This window comes from Molothrus ater, chromosome 5 (genome assembly GCF_012460135.2).
Source record: "Molothrus ater isolate BHLD 08-10-18 breed brown headed cowbird chromosome 5, BPBGC_Mater_1.1, whole genome shotgun sequence".
NCBI lineage: Eukaryota > Metazoa > Chordata > Aves > Passeriformes > Icteridae > Molothrus > Molothrus ater.
Window position 1 is genome coordinate 44,571,050 of NC_050482.2, and position 18,637 is coordinate 44,589,686.

An 18,637-nucleotide genomic window follows, 5' to 3' on the forward strand; every position below is an offset into this window, starting at 1 on the left:
TAGCAGAAATACGAGTTCCCATTAGCCTATGTTGATTTTAAAATTTTGCCCAAAAAGGTGCTACTTTTGGTAGCAATCTCCTAATCTACTTGCTCCTCTCCCCTCAGTGTGGTAGGTAAAACTGGCTGGTCAGTCATTCCGTGATCTGGAACAGGACACCGGTGCAGGCTGAAAAGCAGCCCAGCAAACAAAGGCTATTCTTAGCACAGATCTTCTTCAATCCAGTCTCCACAATGCTCAGAAGCAGATGCATCAGAGCAAATGAGTGAGGCTAATCTGCTGGGGAGATTACTTAAACTGCCAGCACCACCAAAAGAAATGCTTGTCAAACTACTGCTGAGTCATTTCTGTACACTGCTTTCTAAAAATACCCAATTTTTCTGAGTACAAGTACTTTTCAATAATATCTGCTTCTCTGCTTAAGTAAAGGACAAAAACTGTTCATCAACGAGCAGCATTTTCAGTTCAAGAGAGGTACTTTCAAGCACTGAAGCTCTGCATCAGCCACTCAAATCGACAGGTACATGTGGTGATTCAGAAGTGATTAAAGTTTTATGTGCATTTACCTTTGCTTTACAAAATAAGCTACATGCTATAGAACTGCTTCACATTTGCTCCCTTAAAATGTCATGATCCACATGTACTTTTTAACCCCACAAAATGTCAGCTTGACAGTTTTCCTTCTATGCAGAAAACAAGGTTTTTTATTTCCGTTAATATTGATAAGTGTAACTGCAAAATTTGTTTAAAATTGTACTTTTTATGTGTGACAGACTGTTTCAACAATGATATAGCTTTCCTCTGTTACAGCAAATTGGCAGGACTGTGGAAATGAACCACCATAGTTTAGTGTATCCAGCCAGAGATTAAAGAAAGAATGCTCTTGGCAGGTAGCTTTGCTACGTGATTCAAGAAATGTGGTCTTGATACAGAAATAGGAATTATCTTGCACTGAGCAAAAGATGACTAGCAGATGGCAGAATCTGAGCAACGACAATCACTCCACAATGCTCCATACAGACAGGGTTATATTTTGCTTCAATGTTTTGCTTTCATGTAAAAAGCCCCTAAATTAACAAAAGTATGTTTGTGAACACCATTGTAAAACTGTTGTGGTAATTTTGTGATTTAAAATGCTTCATGAACAACAATTAACATTATTTAAAAAATCAAAATCTATGTACAAAACACTTCTGATCGTTATTTCAATGAGACACAGAAGAATTTCCATTATCCTCAATAGTGGAACACATTTTCCTTTCAGGTCTTCTTCCTTTCAGGTTCTACTCATGTAAATTTTTTTTGTAAATTCAATTAAAACTACTTCAACAAGAGTATTATAAATGCTAGCAAAAATACTGCTGAAGCTCTCTAGATCTTAAACTATGATTTCTCAGTGATTAGGAATGCCACCAAGCAGTTACAGCCTGTATGTAGGCAGGAACGTAAGTTATTGCATGGAGGCCCCTGTGAGACTGCTTTCCTTGCTGATTCCACCTTTCAGACAGCACATTCATGCATGGCATGGACCTTTGACAACCATTTTGGCTTAAGGAGTCCCAGCTTGCACTGCCCTCAGGGATGCTTTTCAGTCCTTCAACCATGTGCCTGGTTGGGCTGCACCTCGTACGAAATAAGGACACTGATCACAGCCAATAGGGAGATGACCTCCTCCCCTATGCTGTCATTAATTTTCTTTCCTGGTTTTGTCCACAGCATGATGACACACAGAGCTTACATGAGCAAGACTAGCACAGTGTGAGAATAAGTGGCTAAGTGAGGACTGGGGAATGGTTAAGCTACACTGCTGCCAAATACAGTGTGACCATCTCAGACACAGTAAAACCTTGCTAAAGCACAAATCCTAATCCACACTGCTGACAAAACAACAGCCATGAAAACTGTACAGCTGTGATTTCACCGTGAACAAGAACAGCTACAGCTGTCAGCAGCACTGCACCTTCATTCTCCCTGTTTTCTTCCCTGCCTTCCTTTGGCTACCAGTCATTTTCTTTGTGCTGGCTCTGGTAGTCACTGGAGCCTTCTCAGACCCTACTCTATGCTAACCCAACAGAAAACCTTCCACTTGTTTTGGCTGGGTTATTAGCTTGCTCTTGGTGGGGAAATTAACAAGGAAAGAAACAGAAAAAGGATCTGTCTCTCCCATGGTACTGAGATACTAAGTCAGCTCAGTGTCTCCTGGAATCACATTACGAAATTGAGAAACAAACCCCAGAGGCAAAACACCTTCATCACACCATCCTGAGGGGAATGTACGCTTCAGCTAGCTTTGGCTAGCCTTGCACTGTCAAACCAAACCAATTTAAACAGGAAACACCGCCCTATTTAGACCTCAACCAAGAATTACAGTCCCAAAACAAAACTGCATTAAACACGTGTTCTCACCTAATGAAGAGGACAAGCAATAACAAGCAAACATCCCACAAACCCCTTATATCCTTTGAGATTGCCTTAGCAGCACTCAGAACAACTCATGCTACAAAAATAAAAGCTGTGAAAATTTATTCAGAGTAGAATTAACCATCCCATCCCCCACTCCAACCTTTCCATCTGAAATCAATGCTGAGAGGAAATAAAATTACTTGAGAAGTAAGTCTACGTCTAGACAAGAATCCAAGAGTGGATATTTCAAGCTAAAAAATAACATTTATTGAAGATAAATAAATTACTGCCTCTATCTAATTTAAAGTGGTGTTAATTTTAAATAGTCCATGCTATGCTGAAATTTTCTAGATAACTATGTACACCCATATCCACACTCCCAAACTATCTGTGCACCTCTGGCAGTTCTCTGGCTGCAGTACACAGATTCTGCACACAGGTCACACAGAACCAAAACTAGAAATCTGCAGAAACAGGAGCTCAATCTTTCTTTTGAGCAAGCACATATATCTGAAAGTGAAGAGCATGGCAAAACTTTACTAGTGAAGCCAAAAATGACAAATGAAGTAATTGCATAGTTGTGTCCTGACTTTTTAAACTAAAAGGGAGTAAAGCAATTACACAACCAGATGGCTCTCTGAAAACCACTACAGGCTCAGACAGCAAGCTGAAAAGCTAGTGACTTAGTGGAAACCCTGCTAGATTGTTCTTAATTTTTGTGGGGTGCACTTTGGCAAAAAGGCTTTGCAGTGTAACTTTAAAATGGACATAGTAGACTCTTCTTCCTTCTGAGGAAGTGTCCAGAAGCCTTGTCTGTATCAAAAATTTTATTTTGTGATTTGGGCTTTTACATGTCAGTCTGTGCATTTTATTATTCAATTTCTCTTATATAGGACTCAAAATTTATGTACCTCTCCCATTTGCTGTTCAAAAATTTGATGGGTCAGTTCCTCTATGGTTGCCATGATCTTTAATCACCAGAATTTCCTGTCAAAGAAAGGAGAGAAGATGCTTAACATCTGTAGTTTCAAAAGTAAAAATATTCTGGGGAAAATATAGTTCACGTAAGTGCGTTCACGGTTTTATGAAGATGACGTCCCTGCAGAATTTAAATTATGCTCATACTATAAAAATAAATAATTTGCTATTTGAAAACCTTGTATTGTTTTATTTAAATAACTCACACAGAGACTTCCTATTTTTTCCTCTTCTGCTTTTCCAAGAAGCAACAATAAAATCACTGTGAGAACAGAAGTCTATTACTGACCATGACATCAGCAGGTCCATGTTTAACATCTTAAAAAACTGGAACACAGACGGTTTTTGTTAATGTGAATCAAGAGGGGCAAATCTAACTTCTGGACCCATACAGATTTTTTAGTATTAACAGGAGTGCTTGAAGGTCAATTTTGTAACTAACAGGCAGCAGTACTTGGGACACAGAAGGTAAGTGTTTAAAAAAAAGATGATGTTTCATTATCAATACTGCAGCCACAGCATGAGCCCAAATCTTCCTAAGAAGAATTTTGTGGGGTTTAACAGACACTGCTACATTAATGCAGCAAAAAGGATTCAGATGCATGCCTTGTTTATTTGTCAAGGCATACATTATATGTTATATTATTGATATACAAATATTCACTAGGCAGTACTTAAAAGGAACATTCACAGCTTATAAAGCACCGTATAAACAATTTTACTGACAAAAGCAAATTAAAAACACTACAATACCTACCTCTTGTATGAACAAAGACTACTCTTACACTAATACTGGTTTTTGTTCTTTAACTTTTCTGGAACTCCTAGGAATTACCAACTCCTCAATAAAACTTGAAATCTCCCCAATGAGCCATGCAAATGAAAAAAATAACTCACTTTTAACTCAAGCTTAACTCAAGCTAATTCTGCTCTTAAAATTGGAAAGAGAAATATTTTTTGACTAGAGCAAGAATTGCAGGCCTTGGAGGCATGCCCAATGGTATACTAAAGCCTAGTTAATGTGTGAAAGGGGAAATACAGAAATATTTGTGCATTAGACCATTCTTAATCACTCATTAGCATGCTGCATTATTAGTTAAATTAGGACAAAAGATAACAGGCATGCATATAGAGATATGATACTGAAGCTTATGCTGAAAATCATTATCTCCTAGGAAGATCTAGGCGTCAGCATCCTTGCAGGAGCACTCTATTACCCCACTTCTGCATCCAGTGAGCTGCAGCACAATCACTATTCAAAGAGCACTTGGAATTTTCAAGGCAGGCAATGTGTCTTATCAATGTTTTCTTCTTTTAAATAAAATACTAGCAATCAAATATTGTACTGTTAACATACAGAGTGCCAGAAATGAGTGCTACTTCATTACACAGTAACAAAGAAATCACTTTGAGGTCTTAATTTGCACCAGCTGGTTAGTTCTCCTAAATCAGATGCAACTGCCCTCACAGTCAAGATGTGAGCTAAGTAAAACAGCTTAGCTTGAGGACTGAAAGTGATTTAAACTGGCATGTTTCACCTTGGAGTAAAGCAGTGAAGGGATACATATGTATGCAACTACGATGCACCAGTCGTAGGGAAACTGGCTCTCAGAGAGGCATAAACCTGGCAGAGAATTTTTGAAACTTATCTAAAACAGACTCATTTGAACTGCACTTGCATGAACATAGGACACCAAGTACACAAACAAGACTGAACTCTTATGATGAAGAGGAACCTGGAGAAAAGGTGGAACCTATCCTACCTCCTCATGCTTTCTGGAACAAGCACAAGGTGGTTCAACTTAGGGATGCAGAACCAGCTGTCAAAGCTACACAAATCATGAGTTTGAGGCATACACACACTGGAAAAGGAATGTACTCACTATTATTGACAAGAATTTACATATTACTCACACAGTGTTTTATATTTGGAGACTTGCACTTTCAATTTGCATAAACACTAAGAAGTAGATTCTTTTGTGTCTTGTTGCTTTATTTAACTCAGCAATCCCTAAACCAAAGTGCACTGACAAAATCAGTATTTGTAACACCAGTACTCTGTACTAAACTATCTAAATTGAAATCACCTCCAATAAACCATGTAACTTTGCTCTGAAGAGCATGTGTAACAGTGAAAAAAAATCAGCTTCAATATTTCAAGTATAAACTCTTAGACAATATTTCATGTTGCAGATATGGAGAGCTTAAATAGGCATTCCTATCCCATTTTCCATTTTTGGCTTATAATTTCATCTCTTCATGTGCTAGCATACACATAATGCCTGAGAAATCAGTTCAAGTAACTGAACTGGCAGAAACTTCTTTCTTACTTGCCAAGTCAAGGAATAATTTCAAAAGCACTTTGAACAGAATTTACAGCTCACTCCCAGGAAGGAGGTCCTGCTCACCCTGAGCAAGCTGCAGTGGTCTTGACCCCACTTTTCCAGTAGGAAAATTCAACTCACTAAAAGGAGAGAAAATTCAGCTGGCAGAAATGCACCAAACATCATCTAGGTAAGCACAATGAACTTGATTTCTTTTGCAGTCAGATTCATTCTATTGCAGCCAGAAGGGAGAATATGTTGTTATAAGTCAAGAGAGGGAGGAAAAGAAGGAAGATTCAAGGAGGAGGCAAATCTTCATTCCATTGTTACTGGTGGGAAGCAGATAATTCAGTTGAACTGCACCACAAAACTGTGCCCATTGCTTTTGGCCCAGCCAGATGGCTGACACAGGTCACTCTGGAGTCACACAAGCCCACAGGCACCTGAGCAAGAAGCCAGGTCCTCCCTCTCCGGAGCAGCTGTGTTAAGCTGTTCATCTTGTGCTGGGGACAGGACAGCAGGAGAGCAGGACAGGTCAAGGAGAACTATCTACAAGTTCTCAGCTAAAATCTACAGATTTTTACAGCTAACTCAGCTGTAAAAGGTTTTGTAGTTCTTATTTTGCTTACCTAGGGTATCTGTGTTAGACTTCACATCAGGTATGCTTAATCACTTTTTAGACATCCCTGCAAGGAATTAAGCAAAAAAAAAAAAATTGCTTCAGCTGGTTTTTTTTTTTGATTATGTAAATTTTAAAATTTTGCACATTTTTCATATTTTTAAAAGCTTATTTTCCTGAGTTACTCCAGCCAATATTCTCAGTGGCTGAATTGTTTCACATGAAATAATAAATATATTCTAAATTCAAAGCTACCTGAAACTGAGAAATGTTCCATAAACACCTCATAACCTTCACTTTCCAGCAAAGAGAATTACTTGAGGGATGAAGGAAAGGCCATGGATGTTGCTTACCCAGAGCCTAGCAAAGCTGAGACCTGACACCATCTACCCCAGCATTCTCCTGGACAAACTGGCAGCTCATGGCTTGACCAGGGTTCCCTGGGTAGAAAACTGGCTGCCTGGCTGGGCCCAGAGTGGTGGTAAATGGAGCTACATCCAGCTGGTGGTCAATCACCAGTGGTGCTCCCCAGGGCTCAGTACTGGGATCAGCCCTCTCTAGCACCTTTATCAATGATCCAGAGGAGGGGATCAAGGGCACCCTCGCTAAGTTGGCAGATGACACTGAGCTGGGCAGGAGTGCTGACCTGCTGGAAGGTAGGAAGGCTCTGCAGAGGGATCTGGACAGGCAGGATCAAGGGGCTGAGGCCTGGGGATGCTGGTCAATAGCAGCTGAATACAAGCCAGCACGTGCCCAGGTGGCCAAGGTGGCCAATGGCATCCTGGCCTGGATCAGCAGTGCTGTGGCCAGCATGACCAGCACAGTGACCATCCCCCTGTACTCAGCACTGGTGAGGCCACACTTCAAATGTCATGTCCAGTTCTGGGCCCCTCCCTGCAAGAAAGACTCTGAGGTGCTGGAGGCAGTCCAGAGAACAATGGAGCTGGAGCACAACTTGGTTGTTCAGCCTGGAGGGTTCAGCCTGGAGAAAAGGAGGCACAGCAGAAACTTACTGCTCTCTACAAGCACCTGAAAGAAGTGAAGTTGTACCAGGGGAGGTTTAGATTAGATACTAGGAAAAATTTCTTCACTGAAAGAGTAGTCAGGCATTGGCACAGACTGCCCAGTTGGAATTGCTATCCCTGGAAGTGTACAGCATCAGGCCTAGTGACAATCACAGGGATGCTGGGTTAACAGCTGAATTCAATATTTTTTCAACCTTAATTATTCTAAGTATCATCAGTCTGAGTTTTGATCTTCAATAACCAGAAGTGATCTGCAAGGTGTTCTCATCTAATGTGAATCTTCTTGCTTTCAGAAATGCTCTTTTCCACGCTTGTCAAAACCATGCCATACACATTCAAAGAACACAGCAGCCCATATATGAGAAATGTTTATTGCTAGTATAGGAAAGAAGTAGATGGAGTCAATTAATTGTCAGTTTTTCCTTAGAATAGTCTCTTCTCCTTTCAAAATGAATGAGACAAATCATGATAAATCAAATTTTATTCAGATATTTAAGAGTGATAATGACATTTTTACTTCCTTTCTAACGTTATCTAAAACACTGAAAGGAGGAAACCTGGAATTCTACAAGACCAGAGACCACAACATAAAAAAGCTGCACTTACTTTTAGCATCTGCTTTATAATGTCCAACAGTTAAAAGAACTGTAATATTAGTTTTATTATGACTAGAAGAGAGAAAGGAGAGCCAAGGCTCCTGCCAACACACAAGCATTATGTTGTTTAGAAGCACTGCCCAAATAATTTTTGCCTTATTTATATTTCACTTCGAATACTCCTGCAAAAATGATTTTCAACTGCTGCTGTTTCAACCAGCAAGCCTATAGTTGCCTATAACAAGTACTACTCAATTGCTCTACTGGTTTCCCTTTTTCACATCAGACCAAGATCCTTGCCTTTACTTTTACCACAAAATTTCTGAAGAATGAAGTGGTAAGAAGTGCTTTGTCCCACAGCCATTTAGCCACTGACACTGTCACAGCTTAAGCTCTTACTTCCTTCTTTAACTTTCTACCATTATAATCTGACACACTGTAAAACTACAGAACAAACATAACCTTTCTAAAATTTTCCTTTAAAAAGATGTGTTGATGACAACTATGTCAAATTAACAACATTAAGACTGTCAATACGATTAAACCACTGCCTCTGCAAATGTACAATACATTCTAGTTTGGCAGCCTTGTATCCCCTAGTCTGTGATTATCCCTTTGTTTATTTTGTTATTTCTGGGAACAGGGAAAAATCCTCTTCTCAGAAGACACATGGCACAGAAAGGTTTTGCTTCTGTTGCTCTAGGTAGAGAGTAACACAAATATCAGCATTGTACTTAGACGGATTAGACCTGCTTTACAAGGATGATCATCGCACTTGCTCTCAAATTTATTCCTTGACTGCTTGACACCATTACTTGTCACATAATTAAATAAAAAATGAAGGTGTTTCAAAAACATTTGAAAAAAATAATAAGCAGAATTATATATCCGTCTCTTTTCCTTACAAAAGCTCAATCCCCCCATCCACCAGAAGCAGCATCTAAAAGCAGGCATTTTGACAGAAGGCAGGCATTAGACTTCCTCTTAAATGCTTTAAAATGCATTTATTGCTTTTCTGTTCAATCTTCAGACTCAACACGCTACCAAAATCTTTTTGTCTGTAAGTTACATCCTGTTCATTTATTTCCCTAGTAAATGAGTTAGTGAGCCTTCTTGACAAGACTCAGTATTATTTTTAAATAATCACTATCATCAGTTAGTACAAACAGGGTGGTGGTGAATCTGGCATCATCAGCCCAATGGTGTTCCGCTGTTATTTAAGCACTCTGTAGGCCACCACAGCAGTGGAAAACTTTCATTAGCTTGCACCAATTAAACCCCTTGTCTCTACTTCTTCCTCGGCTTTTACGTGCTGAGGAAGAAACAATTCTCAATATTTTAGTCAAAATAACTTACGAAATACTTACTTTTTAAAGTATTTCAGGCTTACTTCAACTGAAATGGGTCAGGAAACATTCCCATGAGAGCAGACAGCAATTTTGAGGTTGGTAGTCAGAAGCACTAACCTCTCCACTACTACAGTTAAGTTATACCCAGAAGACATCACCATTTAACTTAACCTTCTCCAGGGACAAAAGTTACACAACTTTAATTGTCTTAGTAGGAGGTTCCTATTAATAGCATTTTTAAATATTTTACCCGTGTAGACTAAGGACTTTAAAAGTAGTACCAGGAAGTGTATTTCTGTAGGTTTCGATGCTCAATTTGATATAAAAGACAACATCTCTCATTTTATTATATTACACTGTTGGTATAGCTGGCCCACTATCAAGTGCCTTGATTCTGATGTAATCTCCTTTAAATAAGAAAAACCACATCAGCATGAAGACACAACGTGAGAAAATTCTGTCCATTCCAAAGATCTTTAGTTTACTTTGGAAAAAAGTACCGCATACCCCTGACCAGTTTTACTGCTACAAAAACAGTGTTTGAACAATTTTAGTAGTTTAATTTAGCCTGCTGGCACTGTTAAACCAAGTTTGACTCTAGGTATGGAATGAATAATGATTCTTCTAATTACTATGTATGGAATGTGTCTTAATACAGGGGTCTTTCCCAGATGAAATCAACCTGTTAAACTAATGAAGTCACACAAGTATGTTCTAGATACTTTAGAGGTACAAATACATTAACTAGTTATGACTGCAGAAGTTACTGTGAACTTCACTTTTTGTTCTTTTATCAGTGTGGAGGTTTTGGCTGGAGGAAAGTTAACTTTTGTTGCAGTAGCTGGTACGGGGCTGTGTTTTGGATTTGTCATGAACACATGGCTGATAATACAGAGGTGTTTTTGTTCTTTCTTACAGTGCTTACACACAGCCAAGACCTTTCCTGCTTTTTGTGCCGCCACACTGGTGAGGAAGTTGGAGGTATGTGGTAGATGGGTGGCAGATACAGCAGGACAGGTGACCAAAGGTATATTCTGTACCATATGACATGCTCAGTATATAAAAATGGAAAGAGGAAGAAGGAGATGGAGCACTGGCATTTGTCTCCCCAAGCAGGCATTACACATGATAGGGCCCTGCCATCACATCAGATATTCAGCCAGCAGCCTGCCCTGGAGATGGCTGAACATCTGCCTGTCAGCTGGATACAGTGAATTATTCCTTGTTTCACCTTGCCTGTCTGTGTGGCTGCTGCTTTCCCGATTGAACTGCCCTTATCTCAACCCATGAGTTTTCCAGCTTTTGCCCTTCCAATTCTCTTCCCAGTCCCGCTGGTGGCCGAGCGAGCAAGTGGCTGCCTGGGGTTAAACCATGACACAGTAAAATCCAGGAAGGTCAACGTGACTTTTTAGGAAAGCTCAAAAAGTGAATATAACAGAAAACCAACTGCAAAAGAAGTGGAAACAATCTCCTTCTGTAGAAATACTGCTTCAGTACTGAATGATTTCAATATACCTCAAAGTCAACTAAGGATTTTAGCTCAGGTCATAACATTGGTCTTACAGGTACTCTGTACCTTAAAATGGAAACTAGTCCTCACTTCCATTAGCAAACTAATCATATACTAATTAAGAATTCAGCATAGCCTGTGCCAAAGCTGTTTAATAAACTCCTACATAAGAAACAGAATGCACTTAACAATCCCTCTATGATTAAACATGCCTGAGTTAGTGCTTAAATAAGTTAAAGATCCCCCAAGATTTCTTTATATGTTAGAGCAGTATTCTGCAATGCTTAACAGATAGTAAATTAAACCAAGGAATTCAAATACATTTGTGGAACAAATGATGCTACTGTGTTCAGTGCTTCATATAGGAAAAACTCAATGAACACAGCAAGCTAAATGAGCTATTCTTGGATCATTGTTCTATCAACCACACTGTTCATGAGGGCAGAAGAGTTGGCAGATTTAAAGGAGTATGATTCTCTTTATTAATGAACTGAGGAATATTTATATGACCCTTGACACCCAGTTAGATACTGTTTTTTAAATTCACATGAGACCAAGATTTAGTGCATATATAAGGGTAAGTAACAACACAAAACTGAAGCAGCTGGACCTGCAGGCAAACAAGGGAAAATGAGACACTTGCAAAAGCATAAGGGAGTAATTAAAATGCACAGAGCAATACAGAAAGAGATGCATTTGTAGGCATGCCTGTGCAATTAATTTAAAATCAGTGCTCTCACTACCTTTTCTTGTAAGCAAGTGCTACAATGGGAGGAAACATGAGAAAATAGAATCACTAGGATAAATTTTCAGTTGACTAACAAATAACTTTTACAGTTTGGGCCACCAAAGGGATAGCCCCACCTCTAGGCCTTGGCTTCTGCTTCTTTTATCATTGCATCTCTAGAACCTGCCCAATCAGCCACAGCTGAGCTGACTTAGCTCACTAGTCCCACAACCAACTGGGAAAAGGAGGAGGAAAGGCAAGGGCTGTCTGCAAGTGGAGTCTACTCCCAGGAGCACTGGCTACATGCCAGAGCTAGGTAAGGAGACAGCCACTTAGTCAGGTAACCTGCCCTGTGTACTGTCAGCCATAGCCTGCATCTCTACCTGAAGCCTGCAAAAGGAAAAAATTATAAAAAAAACCCCAAACTGATTCCCTGCACCAGAGCTGAAGCTGCACCATGAACCAGGATCAGGAAGCTCATCTGACCGAAGACTTCCCCATTCACTGGATTAGGTTCAGCCAGGTCCATTCCAGCTGCCACAGAAAGATCACCTTAACACATCACAGCAAAAGCAAACCCTTCTTTCCAAACACTTGGAGGCAATACATTCTCTATGGTACAATTACAGTATTTCATGGGAGGTAGCCCCACTGCTGGCTTTGTTCCACTCTGCATTTGCCTTCATGGTTGTATAGCTGTAAACTCATCTTCTGACTTGATTCACCCTGCACCTAACAACACACAACATAGGAAAAGCAAGTAGGACTAGAATCAAGACCACTTCTTCTTGGAAAAAAGCCCACAATGTTACACCAGCTTATCTATAATGCCAAATTGCCTTTCAGGTGTTATGCAAGATGACCATTTGGAATATTGGGAATATTCACTGAACTACAGCCACAGATGAGGTAGTTGATAGATACAAGAAGATACTCTACAGAAATCAGCAAGCCTCTTCAACAATACTACCAATATGGGCCTTACAAACTTGCACATCTGCATATCCATGGAAGCTTCCCTCAGATTAAAAGGAAAAACAAAACAAAAAACCCAAACAAAGAAGCAAAACCCTCATACAACAAAAGTGAGTTTCTCACACATCCTTCCAGTAAATCACTGTTGACATTGACCCACATAAAATGTTCTGGGGGATGAACTGATGAAGAGCAGCCCTGCCAAGGACTTGAGGATTGTCTTGGATGAGATGCTGGACCCAACAAGGTGGACTGGCAGCCCAGAAAACCAAACATGTCCTGGGGCTGCATCCAAAAATACATGGCCAGCAAGCTGTGGGAGGGGATTCTGCCCCTCTGCTCCTGTGAGACCCCACCTGCAGGGCTGCATCCATGTCTGGGCTCCCAGCAAAGGAAGGACATGGAGCTGCTGGAGGGAGCCCAGAGGAGGCCGCCACAACGATGAGAGGGATGGCACACCTCAGGCTGAAAGAACTGAGATTGTTCAGCCTGGAGAAGAGAAGCCTTAGGGTGACCCAGCTGCAGCCGTCCAGTACCTGAAGGGAGCCTACAAGAAAGATGGAGAGGGACTTCTTACAAGGGTATGTAGAGACAGGCCAAGGGCAAATGGCTTCAAACTGAAAGAGAGCAGGTTAGATTAGATAGTAAGAAATTCTTTACTGTGAGGGTGGTGAGGGACTGGAACAGGTTGGCCAGAGAAGCTGGGAATGCCCCATCCCTGGGAACATTCAAGGCCAGGTTTGATAGGGCTCTGAGCAAACTAATATAGTGCATGGCATCCCTACCCATGGCAGGGTGGTTGGAATGAAATGATCTTTATGTTCCCTTCCAACCCAAGTCACTTTGTGATTCCCATTTTTTTTCCTTTGTTATCAACTACACAGGATTAGATTTTGTTAAGAGGGTGTGGGTGTGTGTTTGGGAATTTTTTTGGTTTGGTTTGGGATTTATTCAATTCCTATAAACATGTGCAAGGCACTCAGAAAAAAATCTTCATATTAAGTCCAATTAAGAATCATGTTGACACACTGTCCTGCTAAGACTTCAAAGGAAACACATTACCACACTAAATAGGGTAGTTCTCACACCACAAAGTTACTGCTAAAGTATAAACAGCAACCTCAACTTATTTGGAATGAAATAACCGTTTATGAGGGCTCATATGACAATAGCAGAGGGTTTGGCATTAGTTTTTTGTTGGTTTACATTTTTCAAGTTTCCGCTTTAACTTCCGACAAAGGCATTCAAATACTGAGCTTAGTCCAGCCTGGCTTGCTACCAAGTTGGACAAAAGTAATTTAAGTTAAACAAATGCAAAGAGCCTTTTAGAGAAGGCCTGGCAAAGTCAACAAAATTAATCTAAATATTGATACAGAAAGGCAGTTCTTAGACCATGATCTTCAGGAAGGAACGTATTTCCTTACAAAATCTGCAGCACTGCATCATCACATACACAGGACTCAGACAGCACAAGCCATCTTCCAGTCTCAGAGAACTGGAATTTTAAAGAGTTTAGTTTTACAAAAAATAAATCCTTTGCTGATTTAAGATTTTGCCAAGTAGTGCAGTGATCTCTGGAATTAAAAGCTGATGACTGAAGGTTAAAAATATGGACAGGTCTGCACACACAAGAGTAAAAACTGTAAAGGTACAGTTAATTAAATTCTATCCATAAAATTCTACTGATAGAATTCTGTTTTGCAGCAGGTTACTTTATTCCAGTAATGTACAGGCACAAGGTCAAAATGCTAAAAGCAGCTTGAAACACCACTGAGGAGGAAAAAAAAAAAAACAACTTTGCCAGAAAGTAAGGCAGGTACGGGTTAGTTTCCCCTGATGGTCACTGCTGGTTGCACACTGCAGCCTGTGTGTGATAAAAAGCAGAGCTGTGCCAGCCAGAGCCTGTGGGTAACCCTCCCCAGCAGATCACTGCTGCTCCACAGGGGATGTTAAACCCACCACAGGCTCCCTGATCCCCAACAGCCAAAATAACTCAGGTTAGCAAAGGTTACTATTAAAAGTACTTAAGCCAGGACAGCTGCTGAAGCAGGACAGACACACAGACCCTGTACCAGCTGCAGCACCTGCCAGCTGAGAGCCACACTTTGTCCACAGCCATGACAAACATGCACAAGTTAGATGTGACACTGTTCTAGTCCTTACATACAGCTGAATTCCTTATTTAAGCTTGAGGTACTGGGTTTTTTTTCATTTTTTTTTGATTCAAGCATTAGACACAAATTACTTTCTTCATGGAGACTGCTTTACTTCACCCCAAGGAAACTCCAGCAAATTCACTGGCTGCACAAACTTTAACTACATAATATAATAAGCACACAATAAATTAAAGCAAAAATTGAGTATAAGCATAGGGAACAAACTAATCTTACTATTGTAAATATGAGATTTCACATTATGGATCAAAGTCACTTTTACTGGACTACCACATTAGCTATAAGCATTCTGTAACTGTATTTCACAGGTGAGCATGCTACAACATCAGTGGGGTTTTGTTTGGTTTTGGTTCCCTGCACACCTGTCTGCTCCCCCTGACCTTTAATAACAATACAGTCATGAAATAATTAATGCTGAAAAGTACTTCTGGAGGTCATGTGGTTCAACCCCTTTTCCCCAAAACAATGTCAGCTTCAGAGTTATATATGTTGCTTAGGGCTTTTTCTTCACAGGCTAAGAACCTTAAACTGAAAAATTAAGGCAGGCTTTAAAAAAGCACCAAAACCATGAAAACCCAAACAAAAACCCCCTCCTATCCCACAATCTAACCTGGGATGTACCTATTCTTAAAGATATCAGAACTCCTATGAAACTTGTCCCATTCAAGAGTATGTTTCACAAGAAAATACAACCAGTAAGAAAATCAGAAATATTAATAATTGAGGAGAAGAGTTAAAGCTAGCTAATTTATCTACTGTGAGCTTCTTTCTGTAATAAGCATCTTGATTTGTTGCAGAATGCAGCAGACTTTGCAAGTGGTGCCCGACCGTTCAGAGCAGTGCACAGGAAGCACAGAAGCAGCTGAGGACTGCACACTCCTCTGGGTGACCTCAGTTACCTTCCTTGTATTATCACACACGTGCACACATACAGCTGACCAGCATCACATGAAAATACTTAGCCCTGTGATAAGAGAGCTTCAGCAATATCTCTGGAGAAAGAGCTACAGAGAGAAGCAGGCAAACATGTCACAGACCTTAAGACTTCACTCAAACAACTTTACTGTACAAGTAAAGTTGTACAGCAAGGAGCAAGCCATGGGCTAAATGCTCTGTTGGACATCTCATGTCACAGTTGCCAACCACGGACTAAAGGGGGTGGGGAAAATATCCATGGAATTATCTTCAGAAAAAAAACTTACAGAAAAAGCCATAAAGAATTAGAGTCAACAGATTAACACTGTCCGAACTGGCACAGAAATGGTGACCTTTTCCCACTGATCAGATACTTCTACTTATATAATGCTGATTCCAAAACCAGGAAGCTGTCATACAGAAAACCACTTGAATTTTTTTCCCCATCTTATTTTTCCATGACAAGCGTGGATGCAGCTTTTCGTGCTACACCACTTTCCCAAGTCCGCTCTGCTGACAGTAGTAGCTTCAAATCAGAGATTTCACATTAGAATGAATGCCTAACTTGGCTTTTCAAGAATCATGTCCACACACTCGTTTTTCAGTGAAACCACTATCAAGACTTTTCTTCCCTCTTCTCTTGCATAAGTTCACCTGCACAACACACGGCATTTCCTCTATTCCCTCCACAACCTGCAAATGTAAGCGCATCCTGGGGAATGCGGCCGTGCTTCTTACACTTAAAGCGATGCATAGCAACAAAGAAAAAATAAAGACTCCACAAAGTCCGCAGCTTCGAAGAAATACTCTACCAGCGATAAGAAGGAACAGAGACAGGATCATCTGACCCAGTAAAAATAATACCGGGTGTTTTCTAGGACGTACTACCCTAACCCAAACAAACCCAGAGAGCCGCCAGGGATATACCAGAGAGGCGAACCAGCGGGGTGATGCCGTCGGCAGGCAGAGAGTGGCTGGGGGCTTCGGGGAAGCTCAGGATCACCCCCCGGGAATGCTGAAGCGCAGGGCTCGGGAGAGGGAAAGGGAGAGGCGGCGAGGCCAGGCTATAGCGCAACGCCGGGGCCCTCCATCCCCAGCCCTCCCCGCCGCCCCGGCTCGCAGCCCTCGCATCTCCCCTGCCCGCCGGTTCACGGAGCCAGCGCCGTGCCCGCCCCCGCCGCACAAAATGGCTGCGCGGGGCCAGGGCCCTGCATGAGGGGGCATCGCCCATCGCCCGCCGCCGCCTCCCCCCCGGCTCCTCTGCCCGGCTCCCGCGGGAAGCGGCGGGCGGCGCCGCCCGGATGCGGGGCGGCGGGACACGCAAGCGGTTCCTGTAGGTGAAAGGTCGGGGGGCGCGGGGCCGCCCGGGGCCGGGCCGGGCCCCGGGGCGGGGCGGGCGCGCTCGGCTGCACGTTCCGCAGTGGTGGCGGCGGGAGCCGCGCGGGCCCGCACCGTTACAGCGCGGCCGCCCTCGCTCCCCGTGCTCCCGCCGCCGGGCCGCGCCCGCCGCGGGGGGCGCCTCTCGGCTGCCGGGGGTCTCTCTCTCACCTGGCGGGCCCGGTGGCCGGTCCGGCGGGTCTCTTTGGCTGCGGTGCGGCTCCGGCTCCCGGGGGTCAGAGTTCGCGACCCCGCCTCCGCCGCCGCTCGACCCCGCCCCGCCGCGGGCTCTGCGCCTGCGCCCGGGCGCGCGGCGGTGAGGGCGGGGCCCTGGGCAGCGGCCGCTAACGGGACCGGGCCCGGAGCACTGCGGGCAGGGCCCTGGGAGCACACATCGCGGTGCGAACAGACCTTTAGGATCGCCCCAGCCGTCCAGCAGCACTGCTGCCACTGTAACACCTAAACCACACCAGCCACCGCCAGATCCTGGCGCCTCTTAAAACACCCGCAGGCATGGTGACTCCGACGTCCCTGGGCAGCCTATCCCAGTGCCCAGCGATCATCCTAACTGAAAAAAGATTTATTTTTTTCTTCTAATCTGGAAATCTCTGCTGGGACCCCTTAAGGGCACTTCTTTAGTTCTCTCATTGCAGGCACGGTAGAAGAGAGCAGTCGCTCACCTCACTATACCCTTCTTACAGGTAGTTGTGAGAGAGCCATGAGGGCCCCCCTCAGCCTCCTCTTCTCGAGACTAAACAAACCCAGCTCCCTCAAGCCTTCCTCATGAAGCATGTTTTAAACACCCTTCATGAACCTTGTTGACCACCTCTGGATGCTCCTTTTTAGAGTGAAGGATCCAAAACTAAAGACTGTTCTTGTGTTCTGCCCATCAAATGGAGAGCACAAGTCTCCACACCCCCACTGCTGTTCCCTGCAGAGAAATGGGACCAAGTACCATTGAACATCACAGGTGCACAGCACAGCATTTGGGCTTTGGGGAGCTTGGTGGGCTCTCCTGGCTGAGGAGAGCCATGGGCAACACGGGCAGATTGGGTTTGAAATATGCAGCATGGTGGAGGCACACACAGTGCCTTGCACAGTCACTGTAGCAGTTCAACTAAGTCTGAAAGTCTGAAAGAGCTGAGCTCTGCCTGCATGGCAGAATCAAGTTCCATCCTTACATGTCAACAGTGCCCTGGACAGCTCTTGGGAAGGCAATGGCCTGGCTGCCAATGAGTGCCTGTTCCTGCCGGGGCAGTGCCACAGGAACAACTTGCTGCTGCTCTGGCTTGGTCTCAACATCTGTTTGGACCAAAGTTGAGTTAGCTACTTACTTAGTTTATACTAATTATTTTAAATTACCTTGATTTTGAGTAAGAGTTTTATACTGAAAATACAGCCTTTCCCTTCTTACTCTTTCATCTGTTCAATGAAGATGGTCAAGCTGTGGTCAGAGATCAGCAGCAACTTCAAGATCATTTAGTTCACACCAGGGCTGTATGTGCAATTTCATGATCTGAAAATCATTGAGACTATTTAGTGTAATTTCTACTGAATCAAATGACATAAGCATCAACATCTGAGCAGCAGTGGTAGGAAAAAAAACCCCAAAGAATACAAGCAAATTTATGTGTTAACATTAGTAAAATTATGCACGCTCTTATC

The 18,637-nt window shown here is 42.5% G+C and overlaps 1 protein-coding gene across 5 annotated transcripts in view; it reads right to left on the bottom strand.

The window, feature by feature from the left end:
• NR2C1 (nuclear receptor subfamily 2 group C member 1) overlaps positions 1 to 17,222 on the bottom strand; it is a 53,712-nt gene extending 36,490 nt beyond the window's left edge. The window contains exons 1-3 of one of the 5 annotated variants that reach the window (XM_036401208.2): positions 16,523 to 16,611; positions 6,335 to 6,391; positions 3,315 to 3,390 (exon numbers count right to left, since the gene is read on the bottom strand). In XM_036401208.2, coding sequence (XP_036257101.1) covers positions 3,315 to 3,368 — 54 coding nt within the window. In that variant the 5' untranslated portion in view covers positions 3,369 to 3,390; positions 6,335 to 6,391; positions 16,523 to 16,611. Of the gene's footprint in view, positions 1 to 3,314; positions 3,391 to 6,334; positions 6,392 to 16,522; positions 16,612 to 17,143 lie in introns of those variants that run through there. The other 4 variants (XM_036401207.2, XM_036401211.2, XM_036401210.2 and 1 more) reach the window with 4 other exon arrangements.
• Between the last annotated feature and the right edge of the window lie 1,415 nt (positions 17,223 to 18,637).